The 19,001-nt window shown below is 37.3% G+C and overlaps 2 protein-coding genes across 4 annotated transcripts in view; one reads left to right on the top strand and one right to left on the bottom strand.

The window, feature by feature from the left end:
* Positions 1-1,398: 1,398 nt before the first annotated feature.
* LOC107087521 lies at positions 1,399-7,766 on the bottom strand. Of its 2 annotated transcripts, none has more exons than XM_015379133.1 (3): positions 7,670-7,766; positions 7,062-7,211; positions 1,399-3,487 (listed from the first exon to the last, which is right to left on the bottom strand). In XM_015379133.1, exons 2-3 carry the CDS (start codon positions 7,207-7,209, stop codon positions 2,511-2,513), a joined length of 1,125 nt encoding a protein of 374 aa, XP_015234619.1. In that variant the 5' UTR covers positions 7,210-7,211; positions 7,670-7,766; the 3' UTR covers positions 1,399-2,510. The 2 variants fall into 2 exon arrangements, with proteins under 2 accessions (XP_015234619.1, XP_015234618.1); XM_015379132.1 differs by lacking the exon at positions 7,670-7,766 and adding an exon at positions 7,379-7,663.
* Positions 7,767-11,670: 3,904 nt separating this feature from the next.
* LOC107087513 (zinc finger protein 362-like) overlaps positions 11,671-19,001 on the top strand; it is a 21,829-nt gene continuing 14,498 nt past the window's right edge. Inside the window, exons 1-2 of one of the 2 annotated variants that reach the window (XM_015379124.1) lie at positions 11,671-12,240; positions 18,023-18,086. In XM_015379124.1, the coding sequence (XP_015234610.1) occupies positions 18,024-18,086 (63 nt within the window). In that variant the 5' untranslated portion in view covers positions 11,671-12,240; position 18,023. The remainder of the gene's footprint in view (positions 12,241-18,022; positions 18,087-19,001) is intronic. The other variant, XM_015379123.1, reaches the window with a different exon arrangement.

Here is a 19,001-nt window from a genome sequence, read left to right as displayed (position 1 = left end):
CATTACTGTTGCTGGACCCATCACTAGTGCAAACCCTGTTCAAAACAATCCCACAGAAAAACATACCACAGCGGCATGTGATGACCTCCCCCATGGTGCTTAGTATAAAAGCTTTTAGACTGCTACCTTCTGTCTCTTTGCCCGTGGGATCCGAGGGACCACATTGGGGATGAATGGTTGAATGAGATTCTCTGCAAACCAAGAAATCTTGCTTTTGGGTTGCTCAAAAGCTTGGCCATCTGTACACAGCTACCCAACACAGCCTTGGCTAAGCTTTGGAGACCCTTCAGCTTTCCAAAACGGAGATCAACAGAGGTTACAGCTCTGGAAAGGGGAAGAGTTTCTGCCAAAACAGCTTGGATTTTTGACTATTTTATGTGTTTTACTTAGTAAAAAAACATTAAAAATAAAGCAAGCCACAGCTTACTTAATGGTAACATGTTGAAAGGTTAAATTGATATGTTTCCTGATATGTTCATTACATTTGATTACTAAATGACAAAAGAGTCCTTCTAAAAAGAGTCCCCTTGCGTCTGCTAACTACCAGCTCTGTTATATTAATAAACCACACCTTGCTAAAGAAGCAAGTTTGTGTTTCTTAAATATGAACGCTTCCCTCAGGAACAGTCACAGCACGTTAAAATTGAATAATCTAAAAGGTTGATGATTTCTGTTATAAGCAAAAAATCCAATAAGTTATTTGATCAAATAATGTTTACCTCTTGGAGCTGCATTTTGAATTGGTTTGAACAAATTTTAATTGCTCCAAATTAGTTAAAACCTAATTTAACCTCATTCCAGATTTCAACAAAAATTTTGGTTCTCAAGCAATAAATGCATGTCTAAATGTGATATTGTTACATCATTTTGTCCATTATGCTATTCAACCATCCTCATTTTTTATGTGTTCTTAGGAGGTAATTAGTTCTGTAGAGTTTCACTAGTTTAGGAAAGATTTTTAACTGAAATATGTTGGAGTTGAAGTAAAACAATTCTTCATTATACATTCTTATATCTGGAATGGAGGTGCTTGTAAATTTATTTCTTTAATTTGTTGTCCTAAGACACAATTAGGTTCATGTTCACAGAAAAACTTGACAGTCCGAGCATTATTTCATTAAATAAACCAAGTCACAATAGCATTAAACTTCATAACAGCAGACAAGTCTCGCTATTAGACTCGCTATTATTATAACAGATGCTACTATAGTTACCTTCAGGGCAATTATACAGATTTTCACATGTAATCAGGGACAGAATGGGCGAAAAACCAACCTGCAGCTCCAGTCTGTGTCACGCGAATCAGGATGTATGAAGCCTTCATACATCCTGATACCTTCATAATGAAGGTATCGTATGTGGTGACTGTTTTGCACATCGGAATTTTTTGTGTCCCACAAATTAAAAAAATTCTCTCAGCTGCAAACTTTCTGTAAAAAAGCTTTGCTTTCTTACATGTAGTCTGTGTATCTTATTATATGCATGTATTGTAATTCAACCCATTAGAAGCTTACAAAGCTTTACCTCATTGTAAAAGACAAAAATATTTCCAAATTTCCCAAGCCTGCTGCAAATTCCTGTTTATAGTCATGCTTAGCAATACTCTGCACTGTAGCTCACCACTATCTGTTGTTTTACTAAAAACACTGTGTTAAAAGTTGCACAAACGTTTGACTGATTGTACATAATGTGGTTGTTCTCATATTTTCGAGCTGTCATGTCTGAAGGGAGTGCCATATGATTGAAAAACACAACTGATGACCCTGAGCTGCCTTTGGGCCAGCTTATTAGTAAAAGAATGTATAATATTGGGTAAATATGGCTTTCTTTGAATATCCTACATGTCTAGAAAAGTTTGATATACGTAAAGTCAATTAATTTTTAGGATTTTACCAGATTTTATTAGAAAATATCAGATTTGGGGAGCTAAATGTGCCATATTTTTTATTAAAAACCATCTAGTCTTTTCATTAACTGCATACAGTACATCTATACAACTTTGTGTTGTCTACCACATTCCAATCAAATATCATACAACAAGGTTTATGGCTGTAACGAGGCAACCATTTCTGACTCACCTCTGTAATCTTTATCTGAATGACTGCACAGCATTAAGACAGTCTGTTTGCCTTGAAGTCACTTGGTGTTTATTAAATCGATTTTTATTTCAGGTTGGATCAGCAGACTTTATGTTAAACCTTTAAAGACATTGTTTACTATTGGATCAATCTCACCCAAGCTGCAGTTTTCTGTAACCATAAACATCAGAGGAAACTGATGCTCTGAAGCAGTTTAAAAAGTGCCAGGTGTAGTCTCTCTGCAAGCACGCCCCGACCTGCCTCCTCAGCACCTCTCTGCACTTTTCAAATATTATTACCAACATAGGAATAGCTGCCAGGGAGCGTGTGTTTACCGTCCTGTCAAAGCTGTGTTAACAGGTAAAACAACCAACTGCTTACTACCATTCTCCATGGTCCCGTGGAAACAAACATCAGTCTTTTTTTTTTTTTTTAAACCTCTGTAACTTGGCGAGAGGCTGATGTGTTTCTGCTTTTGGCAAGAACAGAAAGTAAGGACTTGATGCACCCCTGCAGCAGAGTGTCTATAGTCCTGATCAGAAGAATATTTACGCTAAGGTAGAAGGGCAGAGTGAAAAAGAAAAGCACACTAAAAAACCCCATCAGTGTTTTCTCCTCCAGGTTTGAAAAAACCCACAGTTGCCACCGGCTGAGGCTTGTTTCATTGGAATCTAAATGTTGCTCCATGATGAAAGGCAGGGGGATTTGCTTCTGTGTCCTCTTGGTGTCCTGTCTCTCCCCCTTTTCAGACAAACATTCATGGGAAGTGAGGACAAAGTCTCTGTCAACACACTTTGTCATCAACCCCTCTGGATGCACAGGCTTGAAAGATGCAGGCATGGCTTTGTTCAAGGCCTGCCACCAGCTGTCCCAATACGCCTGGGTTCTGTTTGGTTCTGCAGAGGTCCGTTTACTTCTCTGCAGGCCTGTGCTGATGGTCAGCAGGAGCCCAAGCAGGATGAGGAAGGCGGAGCTCCAGTGGGGATTTATCACACTGTGCATGGGACTGAAGAGGTTAGGCAGACATCTGACAAGAGAGTGATCTGTGTCCAAACAGGCAGCAGTCCATCCTTCCTCCAGCGCCCAATGCCACCTGACACTGAAGGCTACGGCGATCCACACAGACAGGCAGCAGAAGAATCCGACCACCTGTGGCAGGCTCTCTCCTTTATCCAGCTGGCTGCTGTCCTCTTCCTCCTCCCCATCATCGTCCACAGTACTGGGAACTGCTTCAACATCAGGCCACAGCACTCTGATCAGGGTCTCCATAGAGATCAGAAACGTGGTTAGAAGCAGCACCGCTCCATAGGTGTGGCTGAGGAAAAGCAGGAACCGCAAGGCGATGACGTCACCAGGTGGGTTCAGCTCGGTCAGCCAGAACTTCAAGGCCCAAAGGAAACTCAGGAAACCTGTAAGAATAAAACGCAGAGATTACGCTGAAACCCAACTACTTGGTAGAAAAATAGGTTGGACTTTTGAAAAAAAAATTGGGCACTAGTGGATTTTTTTTGACAGTATTCTGTCAGGAAATTTGGTTGATAGAAAAGGGAATGACATGAGGCGAGGTCTTTGGGCCGAAAACAGCTTCCAAACAATGCTACCTCAGAACCAGATACAGCCTGGACTGTTTTAAAGTGCAGTTCAGTGAACTTTATACCAGCAATGACTGCCTTAACAGTAGAAGAAATGTTTAATACATTTAATAAAAAACTGGAGGGGATAGGAACTCAAATATTATCCACAATTTATTTAATAAACTGAGGACAGTCTATTAATGATGAGACAAATGCAGATTCATCTAGGATTGTCAAAATCTGTGCCCGGCTGTATTCAAAAGATATTTGGCCAGTATCATAACTGATATCAGTTTTTATTCCCTAGATGTCCAGTATTTGTTCTCCCTGTACACACTTTGACTTACCCTATACACATAAAGGTGTGTACTGCTGTACTGTACAAATGTATTTTTAGCCATATGCATAAATGAACAAAACTCAGAGGTTAAGTTTGTCTGTTTTCTCGTATGATTTTATTGTCGTCAGTCTTTAGCTTGCGACTATCCAGTGCACTGTTATGGGCCCCACTGAATGTGAGACAAGAACCCTGATAGTTGTCTTCCACTCTTCAGGCCCTTTGCTTGTGTTAGATCTATTTTCCCTAGATGTGTCTTGTAGCACTTTAGTGGGCGCACTTTTTCATTTAGGGCTGTATTTACTTGCGTGGCCAGGGTTTAGATAAGGTGTTGAGTTATTGTGAGTAGAGAGCAAATTATCTTTGTTATACAAGCTGTAATCTTACTATTTACATTGTAAATAATAAGTTATGTACTATTGCAATGTAAGTTTACATTGTATAGACATGTCACATCTTCCTCTGTGTCATCCCATGAAGAGCTATCGTTAAGTAATAACATAAATGAGATGGTTTTACTCACTTTTAAGATACTTTAGGTGTCTGGCTCCTTTAAAATATTCCAGAATCAATTACTGAGATACTGAAACTCCAATCCTTGTTCAGAAAGAAAACAATCAAGATAAGCAGTGGAGGTTAAGCTGTTTGTTTAGAGAATGCCTACTCATCTAGTATGTTGTTTAATCTGTAAGCCTGAGAGGAGAAGACAATATTATATTATATCAGTACCTTGGCATCAATATCTGCTCAAAATGAAGATGTTTGATGCTTGGTGTCAAATATTTTGTAAAAATGTAGTCTTTTAACCGTCTCAAGGAGGATGACGTCCATTGAAGAACGGGGAGGAGACTGTATCCCTGTCAGACACAGACCCTTCAGGAAGCAGAGGCAGACCAGAACAAGACGGATTGAACCCCGATAGCTTGACTGCAGAAGCTACATGATCTGTTTCTTGATTTAGTCTGATGCAGAATATTTATTGAAAACCTTAAATCCATTGATAAAGAGTGAAACACGTGTTATATTTTAAAGAGAAGTAAAAGTAAAAAGCCAAGCTTGGTTTTTAGGGAGATATTAAACCCTTTCCACATTCACCCCCAGTGGGACATGGACCCCAACACTTCAGATTCAATATTGCAATAAAACCTTATTGATAAATCTTCTTCTAAGCTACAAGTGAACTCAGATATTTATGCTACTGTACCACACCTGTTTAATCTGAGAGGTATTGAGATGAACATTAGCCAGCAAACCATCTGTATAGGAATACTTTACTCTTATTCACAATGGTTCATGTCACATCTAACATCTGTTAGGCCTTTGAATGCCTTTTACAGGATAGCACAGGCTGAAAAGGAGTAAGGTAACCAAATCTCTTAGAAAGGTTATGTCTGATCAATCTGATTGGTTGAATCTCTTTAGGCAATTACAGGTAAGGGAGGAATAAACCTCTGTTTTAGCTAATTGGAACGCTAAATTGACGTTACATCTTAAGAGGCAGGAAGAAGTAAAAGCACGCAGAGAAACAGTGATTATCAGTGAAAAGTCAGGCTGACTGTGTGGCAGCAGCACAACGCCTATCAGGCAGGGACATTCAGATAAGACGCTGCTGTTTTTCGGGCCAACAATCTAATCAGTGCAGGCGCTGTAGACAGACAGATTACATATTCAAATTCAAGACGTGCATTTAGATATCACCGCAAGGTTAGATGTTCAGAATCTAAAAAACATGCCTTTGTTCTTAAGTTTGAGTACTTCCGAAAATCCCTTCGATGTGACAGAGCAATATAAAGTACTGCCGACTTGTGAAGAGGAAGAGAGATAATGCGCTCTTTTTAATGTTTTACAGTTGAGTTTGGGAGGAATCTGTATTCAGCTCGAAAGAAGTGAACAACCTTTTGGATCTTCAGGAAACTGAAGAAGTTAAGTCTCCTAATTAACCTCTTAGGATCGTCCTGTCCTGGATGACTGAGATCTACACTGACTTAACAAAGACCTATTTTTTTCATTCTGGTCTTTATCAACATTTAGTTAGCATTTCATTTACACCGCATTTAAAAAATAACAAAAGATTGCACAAATAAACATGTAAATGTGTGAATTAAGACGCTGCTAATCTTCTCAAATTGTTTTTTTAATTCATGGACTGTAATGTTTCTAGACCAAAAATTCAAAGAATGAACTTAAACTGTTCACAGGCTTAAAATATATTTAAAAAAAAAACTTTTAAAAAAGACACACATTATCTAACTTTTTGTATTACACATCCACTTTATAACGCTAAAATGTTGCCAAGATTTATGTTGTATCAAAATATCAAAAGTAATATTCTTTTGACCAATACTGACTTAATATTACTCAGTTTAGAAGTATATTTAGATTTTTATGGTAATGCTTTCATTTAAAAAACATATTACTATGAGTAATTTTATCTCAGAAATAAATTATAACTTCAGTCAAATAAGCAGCCTGAACAGATTCAGGCTGCTTTTAAAAATGATTTATAAGCAGCATTATTTACTGCGTCTAACTGGTTAAAAGGATGGATTAATTTTATTTTATGTTGAGTGGAACTGGATGATACAAAGCTGAATATGATATGAATTGATTTGCCTTGTAAAGTACTTCTGGATTATGGCTGTGGTGATGTGGTGCTATATAAACAAAGTAAGAAGCGTTGTCTTAAATCTGCAGAAAGCCTTGAGTCATCGGATCAAACGCAAATTAAAGAACCGTTTCAAAGCTTCGTGCAGGTTTAATGTCTGATCATGCCATGCACCATATTTGGGTAGAAAAAAAATTTGCTCTGCTGCACCTGCAACCACATGAGAGCAAATGAGAGCTGGACCAACTGGAAGCCAGAAGACCCCAGACCTAAAGGGAAGAAGTACTGAAAATCTGGAAAACAATGAAAATATGAAGAAGCACTTCACTAATAGTAAAGAATTTAAATTGAAGGTGCGAGAGATGGCTTAATGGGCCTTTAGAGGGGCGAAAAATCAAATAAGACAAAACTACAAAAGCATTGAATTAGAGATTTACGATGAGTGGTGCACCTGATCTTGTTCTTACCTGTGATCAGGAAGTCTGTGAAGATCAAGAGGGAACTGCAACAAAAGCTGACAGGACTGTGGGTTGCAGCCAGAGAGGGCAGGAAGAAGAGACTGCAGGCCAGTTTACAGGCAGATAACACCACCGCTCCTTCCAACACGCCATCCATGGCTGAAAGGACATAACAAACACAGACCAACAGGTTTTTCCTTTGGCCCGAGGGAGGAGGAGCTCAGGCATGTCAGGAACTCGACCAGAAATAAACCTTCTACTGACAAGAAATGTTTATTCAGATATATATATATATTTTTTTTTAAAAGCTATCAGTCACTGATTACCATTTGATTTGATACACTGGTAAAGAACCCTGGAGCAGGCAGTGTTTGGAAAAAAAAACAAAAAGAAGCTCAGGGACAAGCTCAGCTGCATCCCTGAGTCAGGAAGAATTATGAAAATAATCCACCTATGCAGAGACTGAAGGGTGTCTGAAAACCTCAACAGGCCACAACAATTTACAATCGGACTGCTTCAAACCGGAAAGAAAGTATTTCTGTGGTCTTTAAGAAAAAAATGTCTCACACATACAAATAAATCTTTAAAAGAGAAGACAGCAAATGCCCTGGACTTACCTGTTCTCAAAAGAGACTGCAGAGCAGCATGTCAATATAAGCTTTAAATGCTTCATCCGCCTTTCTCACCTCCCCCTTTTGCTCCACCCTCAAATGGACAACCTGTCATCCCTCCTCCCCCCAGGCTTCGTCCCTGCCCTTCCTGCACCTGGTGAATGCAGGTGACGGTGTGTTCCTGGAGGGTGTGGCTGTGTTTGGGCAGGAAACAAAACCAGTGGAACGAATTCTGCAAACAGATGCTCTTTTAATGTGTCCGTTTTGTTTTTTAAAGTGAAACCTGCTGACCTGGGCAAAGAGCAGGCTGGATGGAGGACATACAAACAACTCTGTTTGTTCAGAGTGAAATGATGAATACACTCTGTGCAGCAGGTTATGCAAAGATAGGTCAAATTGTGCATTTTAATACTGTGTTGCAGTCTGCTCTTATTCATGAATAATAAATGACTTTATGAGGCAAAGGTATCTTGTAGCACGGTTACAAGCAGAATTAACCCTTTTCTGACATAGCATGCCCTTTACATGTTCAAAGACAAGCTGAATCTAATTTAAATTAACAAATGAGTCAAAAACAGGCAGTGATCATTTCAGTCCTTGCATCACATCGTTAGAAATATATACAAGATTTTCGGAGGGGTCTAGGCTTAGTGATATCAACAGGTTTTCCACCACAATTTTTCTTTGAGTTGAACATTGAATTCCAGAATGAGATCAAAGACGTAATATTTCTCGTCTTTTAAACCTCCAATTCATGAACGAGCATGTCGATTTTTTATAAACTATGATTTCTTTAATGTCTTTAATGAATGTGAAGAATAAATTAAACCGCAGCTTGTGCAACTTCATCTGCTGAGAAAATCAAGTAGACACTAGTTGGTGAAGTTTTTATGCAAGCTGATGACTTACTCGGATATATTCCTATTTTAATAACTACAGTGCTGAAAAAAAAAAAAAAGAAAGAAAAAGCACCTGAACTTGTTCCACATATTTGAATTATTATTATTACTTGTTATCTGAAGCTTCACTATATTTGAAGTGACATTGCTCTTCATCCAATGCTGTCTTTAGCCACTGCTGCCTTGGCTGGATTCTGCCACGATGCACATTTCTGTGCCCCAAACATTTTCTCTTAATCCAAGCTTTGTTAAATTTAACAGAGCTCTATGCAACCTGCACTGTTGCAAGAGTATTGCACAGCTGTAAATCAACACATGCCACCTCCACCTAAACTCACAGATTAAGCAAGGAGAATAGCAGCCTAGAAGCAACTGGTTTACTCTGGTTAAGTCAATAAATATTTATTCCAAACAGAAAAATGGTCCATAGTTAAATAAAACCAAAGGAAAAGAATAAGTGTAGGCGACACGCTGCACATCTGGAAGATAACAATTGTCATCCTATTTGAATGTTATGCATAAAATAAATAAATAAAATCTCTGAACACATCATCCTAACCATCAAATATGCTGGGGTCACCCTCAGTTGTGTTGATAATTCACAACTGTTGAATAAAATTATGGATCTTTTGCTAAGAACTGTTCATCTATGCAGAAAGAGTAACAAAAATAAAAATCAAGCAAGAGCTTTAAATGAACAATACAGGTCACAGCCTGTTTATGTGCAAACATGTTGACAGCATGTGAAATGCAAAAGGCTCTCCATCCATTCTATTTTGCAAAAAGTAGAGGGCAAACATGTCAGTTTCTATGTGATCAAAGCTGGTAGAGACTAAAAAACCAGCAGCTTTAAACTGCTGCAGTTACATTTGAAACAGATAATTTCCAGTGCTTTGTGTCAGGAAAAAATCCAGAAAACAAGACTTGAAGGTGATAAAATGTAAAAAAAAAAAAAAAAAAAAAAAAAAAGGATATACTGTAATCATAATTTAGACTAAATCATTTGTCTAAATCTGACTAAAAATAGGCTAAACTGAAATTAATCAAATTAAAATAGGCTCAGTGCAACAGGATTTAAATTGAACTTTTTAAACAATTTCTGTAAAAAGGGAGATCAATTCTGACCTCATTGTATGTAAATAAAATTGAATTGATGTCATATTGTAATCTTATCAGGCTTTGATTTTACATTTTCACTCTAGGCAAATTAGTTGGGTCTCACTGACTTTTAAATGTAAAACTTATAAAAGGTCACACCAAGCAGCAGTGAGTTAATCAGGAACAAAACCATCACAGAAACTTTTCTGTGCTCCAGGGTAGCCATCCTTATTGTTTCACCCCTGACCTTGCTCCTCCCAACAGCAACAACTAAAACCTGCTAGGTGGGATCAGGTTGGGGGGATTCTGGTATTTAGGAGGGCCTGAGATGCATGTGCTATATCAGAATAATCAGTTTCACCATACAATGTTTATAGATGTATATAACAGAAACTGCATCCAGAAAGATGCAAGCCTTTGCAGTGTGGTGTTCCCATACAATGGTTGCTAAATGGAGTTTATTAAGGTTACTATACATGTCCCAGTCGTCTCTGAATTCATTCAAATATATTAATTCCCCATTGATCCAAGATTTAATCTTGTCACTTTGCATTCTGCATATATATTAAATTAGAATCTAAATATGAACCTCAGTGCACCTGGCTGTTTTCTGACAATAAAATGTGATTGGTTAAGATCTCGTGAAAAGACCAAAAGATTTGACAACCTATTAAGGACAGATTTGTTTTTTTTATTTAAATTTTTTGCTTAAATATTTTCTAAGATTGAAAAAGGAAAATACAAATGCAACATTGGCGATTAAACAACAGGAGAGCAACCTGAAATTGATTTTTTTATTTTTTTTGGTAAAGCCAAAAACAAAGTGACATTTTAAAAATGTATTTTACAAATGAAACATTTTTGATTGTCTTCTTTACATTTGTATTCAAACCCCTTTACTCTGACACTCGAAAATATAATCCAGTGGAACAGACTGCCATCCAAAGAAACATAATTAGTAAACAAAGTTAACCTGACAGAAATAAAATCATATAAGAAGTAGCCCAGAGCTGTTCTACAGGGAAAGTATATTAACCCATTATGGTAGAAATGTAAAGCAATATTAGTTTGAATATACAGAATTGTTTGACTCGTGTGAATTAAGCTACATTCAGGAGTAACATCAACATTTATAAATCATGTTTCCTAACATTGTACATTATTTTCTGAAGTGGGTAATTTTCTTATTTTGTAATTTTCTTATTTTTTCCTGTTTCTGATAAATATTTTTTTGTTTGTTTTATGGGTTTATATCAAGTGCAATACTTTTTATTGTCATTATGCAACCATATTGAATTGTCTGTTAAGACACGAGCTAAGAATACACATAATCTGCAAATTCAAATTAAAATAACTTATGGAAAAACGTTTAAAAAAGCTTTCCTAGAAGAATCCCTCAAAGATGTAAAAACAACCTCTGAAGAAGTATTATATATCAAAAATGTTACATTTTTAATTCAATTCAGTTTATTTATATAGCGCCAATTCACAACACAAGTCATCTCAAGGCAATTTACAGTTCAACCAGATCATACAGTCACATTGATTCACAGTTTTCTACCTAAGGAAAACCAGTTGATTGCATCAGCTCAATGACTCAAAGGCCATTCCTCACACTAAGCATGCCTGTAGCGACAGTGGAGAGGAAAAACTCCCTTTTAACAGGAAGAAACCTCCAGCAGAATCAGTCTCAGTGTGAGCAGCCATCTGCCAAGGCCGACTGTAGTTCAAGGAGACAGAAGCAGAGATACAAACAGCAACTGTAAAAGGTGTCCCCATCCAGGAAACACACAGCCAGGCAGACAAGCTCCGAGCCAACTCCCATGTCAGAGGATAGTTTGTTTCTTGTCACATTTTCAAAAAGGAAAGTCAACACAAATGCACAATTTATCAGCCCATGTAGCTTTTCTAAAGCAGCTGAAGTGAAGCAGAAAGTATAACAGCCACATGTGTGAAAGAGATGAATGTCTCTAACTACAGTGAGGGGTCAAAGGGCCCCCCAGCTGAGGCTCAGTGTGGCAGTAGTGCCCTCTCCTGATGAGCTCAGCACAGAGACTATTAGCAGCCTGTCATGCTGCTGCAGCTCAGAGGATTAAGACTTAAATTCAAACATTATCTTCCACAGGAAAAATACATAGATGCATCACTTTTTACTCCTCCACTATGTATCTGTCTGCAGTATGTTTGTGTGCGTGGTTTATATTTAATATTGGGTGAAAAAAAATGAGTCACATTCATATTATAACCCATTATTCCCACAGTAGTGACCTACAGGAGGGTTTTATTATGAGAACCCCCTTTAATTCATGCGCTCACTTTTATTAGAGCTGCGGCGCACATCTGCAACATCTGCACAGAGACGGATGGGTTGAAATCATGAGCCAGAAAATGGGTTAAAATCAGCCTTAACTGGGATTTTTTTCTTTCTCTCTCTTTGCTCTAAAATGTGTTTCGGCTGTAGCACCCAGAAGTGAACAGCAGGCGACCCGGAAGGCTTGAAGTGTGGCTGAAAGCAGACAGAAAAAGCGGAGTCCTGTTCCGTTAGAAATTGTTCTGTTTCTTCTCCTCTCGCTGGCGCAGGTATGTTGGCCTCTCCGTGAAAATAATCCGCCTCTTTCCGCAGCTTTAATCCGCTGCTCTGCATCCTAAAAGTCCTGCGGGATTAGGAATAATAAAAATGACAATGTGCGTTGTTTAAATGTTAATAAATGTTGTCTTAAGCCTAAACTAAAAGCTTTCCTGATCGTCGGGTTTGTGGCACAGCTCGGCGCTGTGGAAAATCCACGCTCATTGCCGTGGGAAGTGTCACTGTGGTTTTTTTTTTCCTCTCTCCAAGCCGGGCTATTCAAACCTGCAAATCAAAGTAAACAATCATGCCTGCGCTTTATGCAAATATGCCGCATGCATTCGCGTCGCAGTGGCCTCTAATGACAGCCGGAGGGTTATCTGCTTCTTACAGTCCTTTCTGCAGAATATGGCGTCCGTTGGTTATAAAAATAAGACAGGGCTGCCATTTTTGTTTTCCTTTTGTCTGATTTTTTTAATAAACTGTCTGAGAATGTGGGAGAGGCGGCGGACAGACCGAGGCGCTGCAGGATTGCTCTCTGTAGGGAAAAAAAACCTCAGTTAGAGCTGGTTAAAGCTTTGCAAAAATCTAAATCTGATATATGCCATTTTTGATTTTTTTTCTGAGGCAATAACTCGCATAAGTTGATCCTAACTTTATTTAATCTTTTTTTTTCTCCTGAAAGCAACCTTAATTTAGGCATGTAAAGATTTTATAGTTTTCTGTCTGTGAAACGTTAGAAGGGCTATAAGGAATAAATTCATAACTTTTAACCCCTGTGCAACAAATATATAGCCCAGTCCAACTAAAAGAATGTCTTGCAGGTAAAGGATACAATAAACCCTTCATAGAAGGATGCACACTCTTAAATTTATATTTTGATGAAGGATCCCTTTCATTTTCAGCCATCATCTTTGTTTTTAGCAGCCCACATCTTGACTTGGTAATAATTGCCCACTCAGCCTTGCAAAGGTCCTCCAGTTCTTCTGATTGTGAAGGTCCTATGGTGACATCTAATATCTGAGCTGATAAAGCCAATCATAAAAAATGTAACTTCCTTCTGGTGCAGTCATTCCTTTTGCTAATATTTCTCCTAAAAAAAAATATATATATAAAAAAATAAAAGATTAGCGGTAGATGAGCTTCCATTAACCATCAATTTTAGAAAATTGGAATTATGAAAATATATTTGCTGAATGCAAACTCATGTTCCATCCATCCATCCATCCATCCATCCATCCATCCATCCATCCATCCATCCATCCATCCATCCACTTCTGCTTATCCGGGGTCAGGTCGTGGGGGTAGCAGCTTCAGTAGGGAGGCCCAGACTGGAACACCTCACCAGGGAGACGTCCAGGAGGCATCCTAATTAGATGCCCGAGCCACCTCATTCGGCTCCTCTCGATTTTATCCATAAACTCATGTTTATGGAAAAAAAGTTTGAATGAAGTTTTTTATGGTCGCCGAAATTCTTAGATTTCGCAAAATTGAACTGGAAGCACTTTTTTTTTCGTATCACACGACTCATCTGCAACTGGAGCTTAGTGCCTTTTATGAAGACAAGAAGAAGACCCGGCATGTTTGGATTCTGGATGAGACTATATTTTTAACACAGATCTTGAGCACGATGAGCACTAGAGCGGTGACTGATATATAAATATATCTCATGTGTTAACACCCACAGCTGCCATGTTTTCCTTCAGAGTTTTCACAAACAGATTAATTTTCACTATATTTCTTATCTAATGGAAATGCCAAAAAAGTTTTTTAAAAAGTAAAAAAAAACAATCCGCTGGACTTGGTTTTTCATGTGAAGACATTTCGCTTCCCATCCAGAAAGGGTTTTCAATTCAAAATACCTGTATTAGCTTTGAGTTCCAAGCTTTATGGAGTAGCCCAAAAAAAGCCTTGTTATGGCTTAGAAAACATGCAAATTGAACTGAAAGAACAGGTCCACCCTTTAGTAATGGGGAGTCATTGACTAGTTGACCAGGCAAGATGTTTTGAGATGATAGTGGGAAGGAATCAACTCTAATGCTGGCTGCAAACACCTTTCAAAGCCGTTTATGTTAAGAGAAAAAAACAACTTTAAACAGAGGGGGTGATCTCAGGTTCCAGCTCTCAAAAACCTATAACGCAACAATAGTGTTGATTCCTTCCCGCTATAATTTCAACCCCCATCGACATGCAGGGGACCAAAACATTTCGCTTGGTCAGCCAGCAATGACTCTAAAGACTCCCTTTTCAGAGGCATAGGCCAGTATCAGGCATTGCAGGCCACCAACGACCTCAATGACCCCCCATTACTAAGGGGTGGACCTGTTCTTTCGGTTCAATTTGCATGTTTTCTAAGCCATATTAAGGCTTTGTTGGGCTACTCTGTAAAGCTTTGAACTCAAAGCTAATCCAGACATTTTTAATTCAAAAATCTTCCTGGATGGGAAATAAAACTGCTTAAAACGTGGAAGACAAAGTCCAGTGTTTTTTTTTTTTTTTTACTTTTTAAACTTTCTTGGAATGACTGCGACCTGGATGACTGAGAATCTTCACCAGCATGTTAAAGAAAAATACCACAATTGCATTTTCAAAATTAGCAGAATATCAACATAGTTTGCTACATTTTTAATGGGAACCCAGCTGTTGAAAATAAACTAAATCAATCTTCTAACATATTTTGGAAGGTTTTTGATAAATATACTGTTCTATACTGCAACTTACAAAGACTGGCAATTATTTAATTTTTTTTAGGTAGCCCCACAGAATGATGCTGCCACTACCATGTTTCACATTGTGTTGTTCTTTTTTTTCATGTCAAACAAACCTTTATAACGTTGACCAAAATTTTTGTTTTGTTTCAGCAGTTTTGTGAAGATTTTACCCTGAGCCAGATGTTTTCTTTGAAGAAGGTGCTTTCTTTTACGTGTTAGTCCAGACATATGGAGAGGGAGATTGTTGTCACATAACACAGCGAGTTTAACCAGAAATTGCTAAATTTTCTTTTGTATAACTTTAGGCTTTTAGCATAGCCACTGAACAGTTTCTATGTTGTTGGGTTTTTTATCAGTTCTGGAGAAACATCCACTGTAGTATGTACGGTAATTTAGACCAAAATTAGGTGGATGTTTTTGTTCTCTTATCCTGACTGATACCTTTGCACAGAAATCATTTTATAGTCTCTGGTACTGGTGACATCAGGAAATCTATCCAAAAGACATATCAGTGAAATCCTACTGGAAAAGCTGAACTTGTGGTTTAATTCTGTATAATTCAAGGCATACTGACACCGGGAAGTCTAACTCTGGAACTGAATCACAAAAATGCTTCAACAAAGTAATAATTTAAGGGTGTGTAAATGAATGCAAACAAGCTATTAAAGCGTTCTGAAATCTTACAACTACATGTTGGTAGTCATACCCCTGAAGTTTTTTTTTTATTATTTTTTAAATATGTTACATTTGCAAACTTGAATGTATATAGATTTTGTATAACTGACGAAATGATTTATAACTGTAAAAAACAATAATGAGGCATAGTTTTCAGAAGTTTTTAATCAATCCAAATTCTAAAATGGCTGCAGGATTCTTACTAAGGCCTTTTCGGAGACGGGACATTATGATCCTTCTACAGAGAGAGTGTTGAGAGCTGATTTTCTTTTAATTTCATGCAACCGTTACCTACAGTTGATCTGTCATATCTGAGGAAAAACAACATGGTTTGTGGTTGCAATATGAGAGAAATGTAAATTAGGTAAAGTACCATCTCATGCAAAATATTAGAAATGCTTATTACTTTTAATGATAGGGAAGTAAAAGAATTGAGGTTTATTTGATCATTTATATTAAAAATGATTAAGAGATCAATCCTTGAATTAACAGGATTTAACATGATAAAATAAACAAGCTACTCTCAATTCATCGCAAGATAAGTATATACACACAGACAGATAGATAGATAGATAGATAGATAGATAGATAGATAGATAGATAGATAGATAGATAGATAGATAGATAGATAGATAGATAGATATTAAATACACAAAGTTACTCGGAACAGCCCTATAAGCTAGAGCAATAAACGGAAAAACCTTTTTTTTCTTGACTAAAAACCACTGCAATCAGATGCTGGTTTAAAAACCAACACAGCTTATAAAAAGCAGAAAAACTCCCCTGAGGCAGAAAGCCTCTATCGTTATAGAAAATTGCTTTGGAGGAACATTGTATGCTTGTACCTCTAGATGTATTGGTTTTGTTTCTCTTGGCTTGCACATGTGGACTTTGTTATCCTTTTGCTAAGCCAAACAGACTTAGGAATGGTGCTGTGTGCCAAAGCATGCAAGGCAAAATATTTCAAAAAGATTTTAGAGAGGGGTGGAAAGGAGAAGTTGTGAAAAGAAAGGCCTTCAGAGCACAAATTGGATGGTAAGGGTCTCATTCTGCTTGTCAGAGAGAAACATGTTCAGCCTTCCGGTTAAACTTGATTAGTCAGATCAATTGTTGTGCTTCTCAATTAGTCAGAGCTTTTATACTTACTAATAAATGTTTGATGTTATCAATTCAAACCTTGCTGAAAATATTCCTTGTCTACAAGTTTCCATGCAATGCAATTGTAGTTACTTTTAATTTGAGTATGCAAATAAGATGATCTTCTAACAAAATTTGTATTTTTATCCTAAAATAATATAATTAGGTATTACACAATTGATATAGAAGACTGCGGTTGTTTTTTTTTTCCTATTTCAAATGTAAATTGTTTTATTCCATTGGTAAAGTGTCTCACCTACACTTATTTAAGAAGAACTGACTTACTCAGAATAATTTTTTTTTTGCAGTGTAGCTTCTCACTCTGGAAACGTCTCTTCATTCTTAGAAAGTCGTCTAAATTTGCTCATTCTCTCCTTACATTTTACTAGTCTGGTCACCTTGTTTCAAGGAGGAAAGATAAAGAAAGCGAGCAATTAAAATCTAAGTCACTATGGGCTATGTTCTTTTCTGATAACTGGTTCTCAACTGTTAAAACCACGTGAGAGCATTGAGGCTCCTCCAGAAAATGTATGTTTGTGAATCCTAACAAAAAGCGGCAAATGTAATTTTGGAAATATAAATCCTATTGAGGTAATTCACCTTGCCGCCTCACAAACATCCTCCCTGCTTTATAACATTCCATAGTGACAGTATGAGGATGCAGAGTTTGGACAAACAGAAACTATATTTGTGGAAATACACTATCACAAGACTGATAAATACACCAGTCAGTTACTGCTCAGCTAGTGGGCGACTGTTGCGTTTTTTAACCACATTAATAAATCCACACAAAAGTTTACAGGTCACAGAGTTAAAGTAAAGGAAAGCACACATGTTTTAACAAATCACTAGCCCAAACAGTCAGAAATAACTGTGTGACAACTAAGGAGGCCCTGATGCAATATTGATATGGAAAATTGGTCTGATAACGCAAATGTAGGAATATATCGGCTATCCACTTCTTTTTCAAGTCAGTGTTTATATTCCTTGGGTCAGTTCCCTTACCTATGGTTGCTGACTATTGCTCTGTGTTTGAGTATTTAATCAATATGTTTATAAAATCCCACAATAAGAAATAAGTAATAAAAGCTTTTTAGGTTTGAGGTGATTTATTAGATCAATATTGGTAACAATCAATTCAAGCTGCAATATCTGTAAAAATCTGTTGTATTAAAAAAAAACCCTGGTGACAACAGTGGCTGCAGAAGTTTAAATTTCTTCGATGGAGTATAAGAGATCTGGTCCCTTTCATAATCCTGTGTTTTTCTTTCAGGATGGCTGAACCCCGATTTAACAATCCTTACTTTTGGCCCCCTCCTCCTTCTATGCCTGGCCAGGTGAGACTCATGTTTTACTATTGAAAACATCTTGTTAGGAGAGTTTAAAAAATAAATGTTAAAACATAGGATCCAGCTCCCTGTGTACTTCAGTTATCTGAAATAAAATCTATGATTATGATAAAAATATAAAACACATATTTTTTTATTCTATAAACAGCACATACAGAAGCATGACATCCTATTTTGCGGTTTTTACCAATTGTAGCTAACCTTAGCTTAGCTGAGTTCAGTTTAAAACAATTGGCTTATCTTAAATCCAGAAGTTAGAAAAATCCCTTGATTAAATGCAAAACACGTTATCCTAAAAACATCAAATCATGCTAACTTGACCTGCAGAAATGCCTATTTATAAAAGTTTTGCAAAACAAAAAAAACCCACCTTTACCCTCAGCCAGGGTATTACGTTGACACTGTCTCCTAAAACTCCGGAGTCATCTGGCTGTATTTTAACAAACATGTTAGTAGTAGCCATACATACGAATATTTAGATATAGTGGTTTGCAAAAGCATTCATAAGCCTTTCCACCTTTCCACATCTTGTCACAGTACAACCAAAAACATAAATGTATTTTATGGGAATTTTTTAAAGGCCAACATAAAGTGGTTTACAATTGTTAGGTTGAAAGAGAATGATTCAATTATATTTGTTGCTATTTAGCAACCCTGAGTTAATACTTCGTGGAACCACCTTTCCTGTGATTACAGCTGCAAGTCTTTTAGGGTATGTCTCCTCTGGCGTTGCACATGTTATGAATTACTGAATAAACAGCATGTATACACACTATATTAAAAAAAAAAACAAAAAAAACTTCCTCACCCACCGAGGGCGACCTCCCTTTCTTTTCTTCAAGCTTGATGGTTCTGCGCAGCACCTAGTAACACTAAAAAAACAAAAAATTATATATATATATA

This window comes from Cyprinodon variegatus, unplaced genomic scaffold, assembly GCF_000732505.1.
Source record: "Cyprinodon variegatus isolate N-32 unplaced genomic scaffold, C_variegatus-1.0 Scaffold186, whole genome shotgun sequence".
In the NCBI taxonomy this organism is placed as follows: domain Eukaryota; kingdom Metazoa; phylum Chordata; class Actinopteri; order Cyprinodontiformes; family Cyprinodontidae; genus Cyprinodon; species Cyprinodon variegatus.
Note: the sequence above shows the minus strand (reverse complement) of the source record. Positions and strands in the feature narration are given on the sequence as shown.

Coding starts and splice junctions, on each gene's coding strand:
- LOC107087521 (XM_015379132.1), bottom strand. CDS start 7,469: ATGCAGCTGAGCTTGTCCCTGAGCTTCTTTTTGTTTTTTTTTCCAAAC. Junction 7,212..7,378: donor CCAGTGTATCAAATCAAATG/GTAATCAGTGAC, acceptor ATGTCCTTTCAG/CCATGGATGGCGTGTTGGAA. Junction 3,488..7,061: donor CACAGACTTCCTGATCACAG/GTAAGAACAAGA, acceptor TTATTCTTACAG/GTTTCCTGAGTTTCCTTTGG.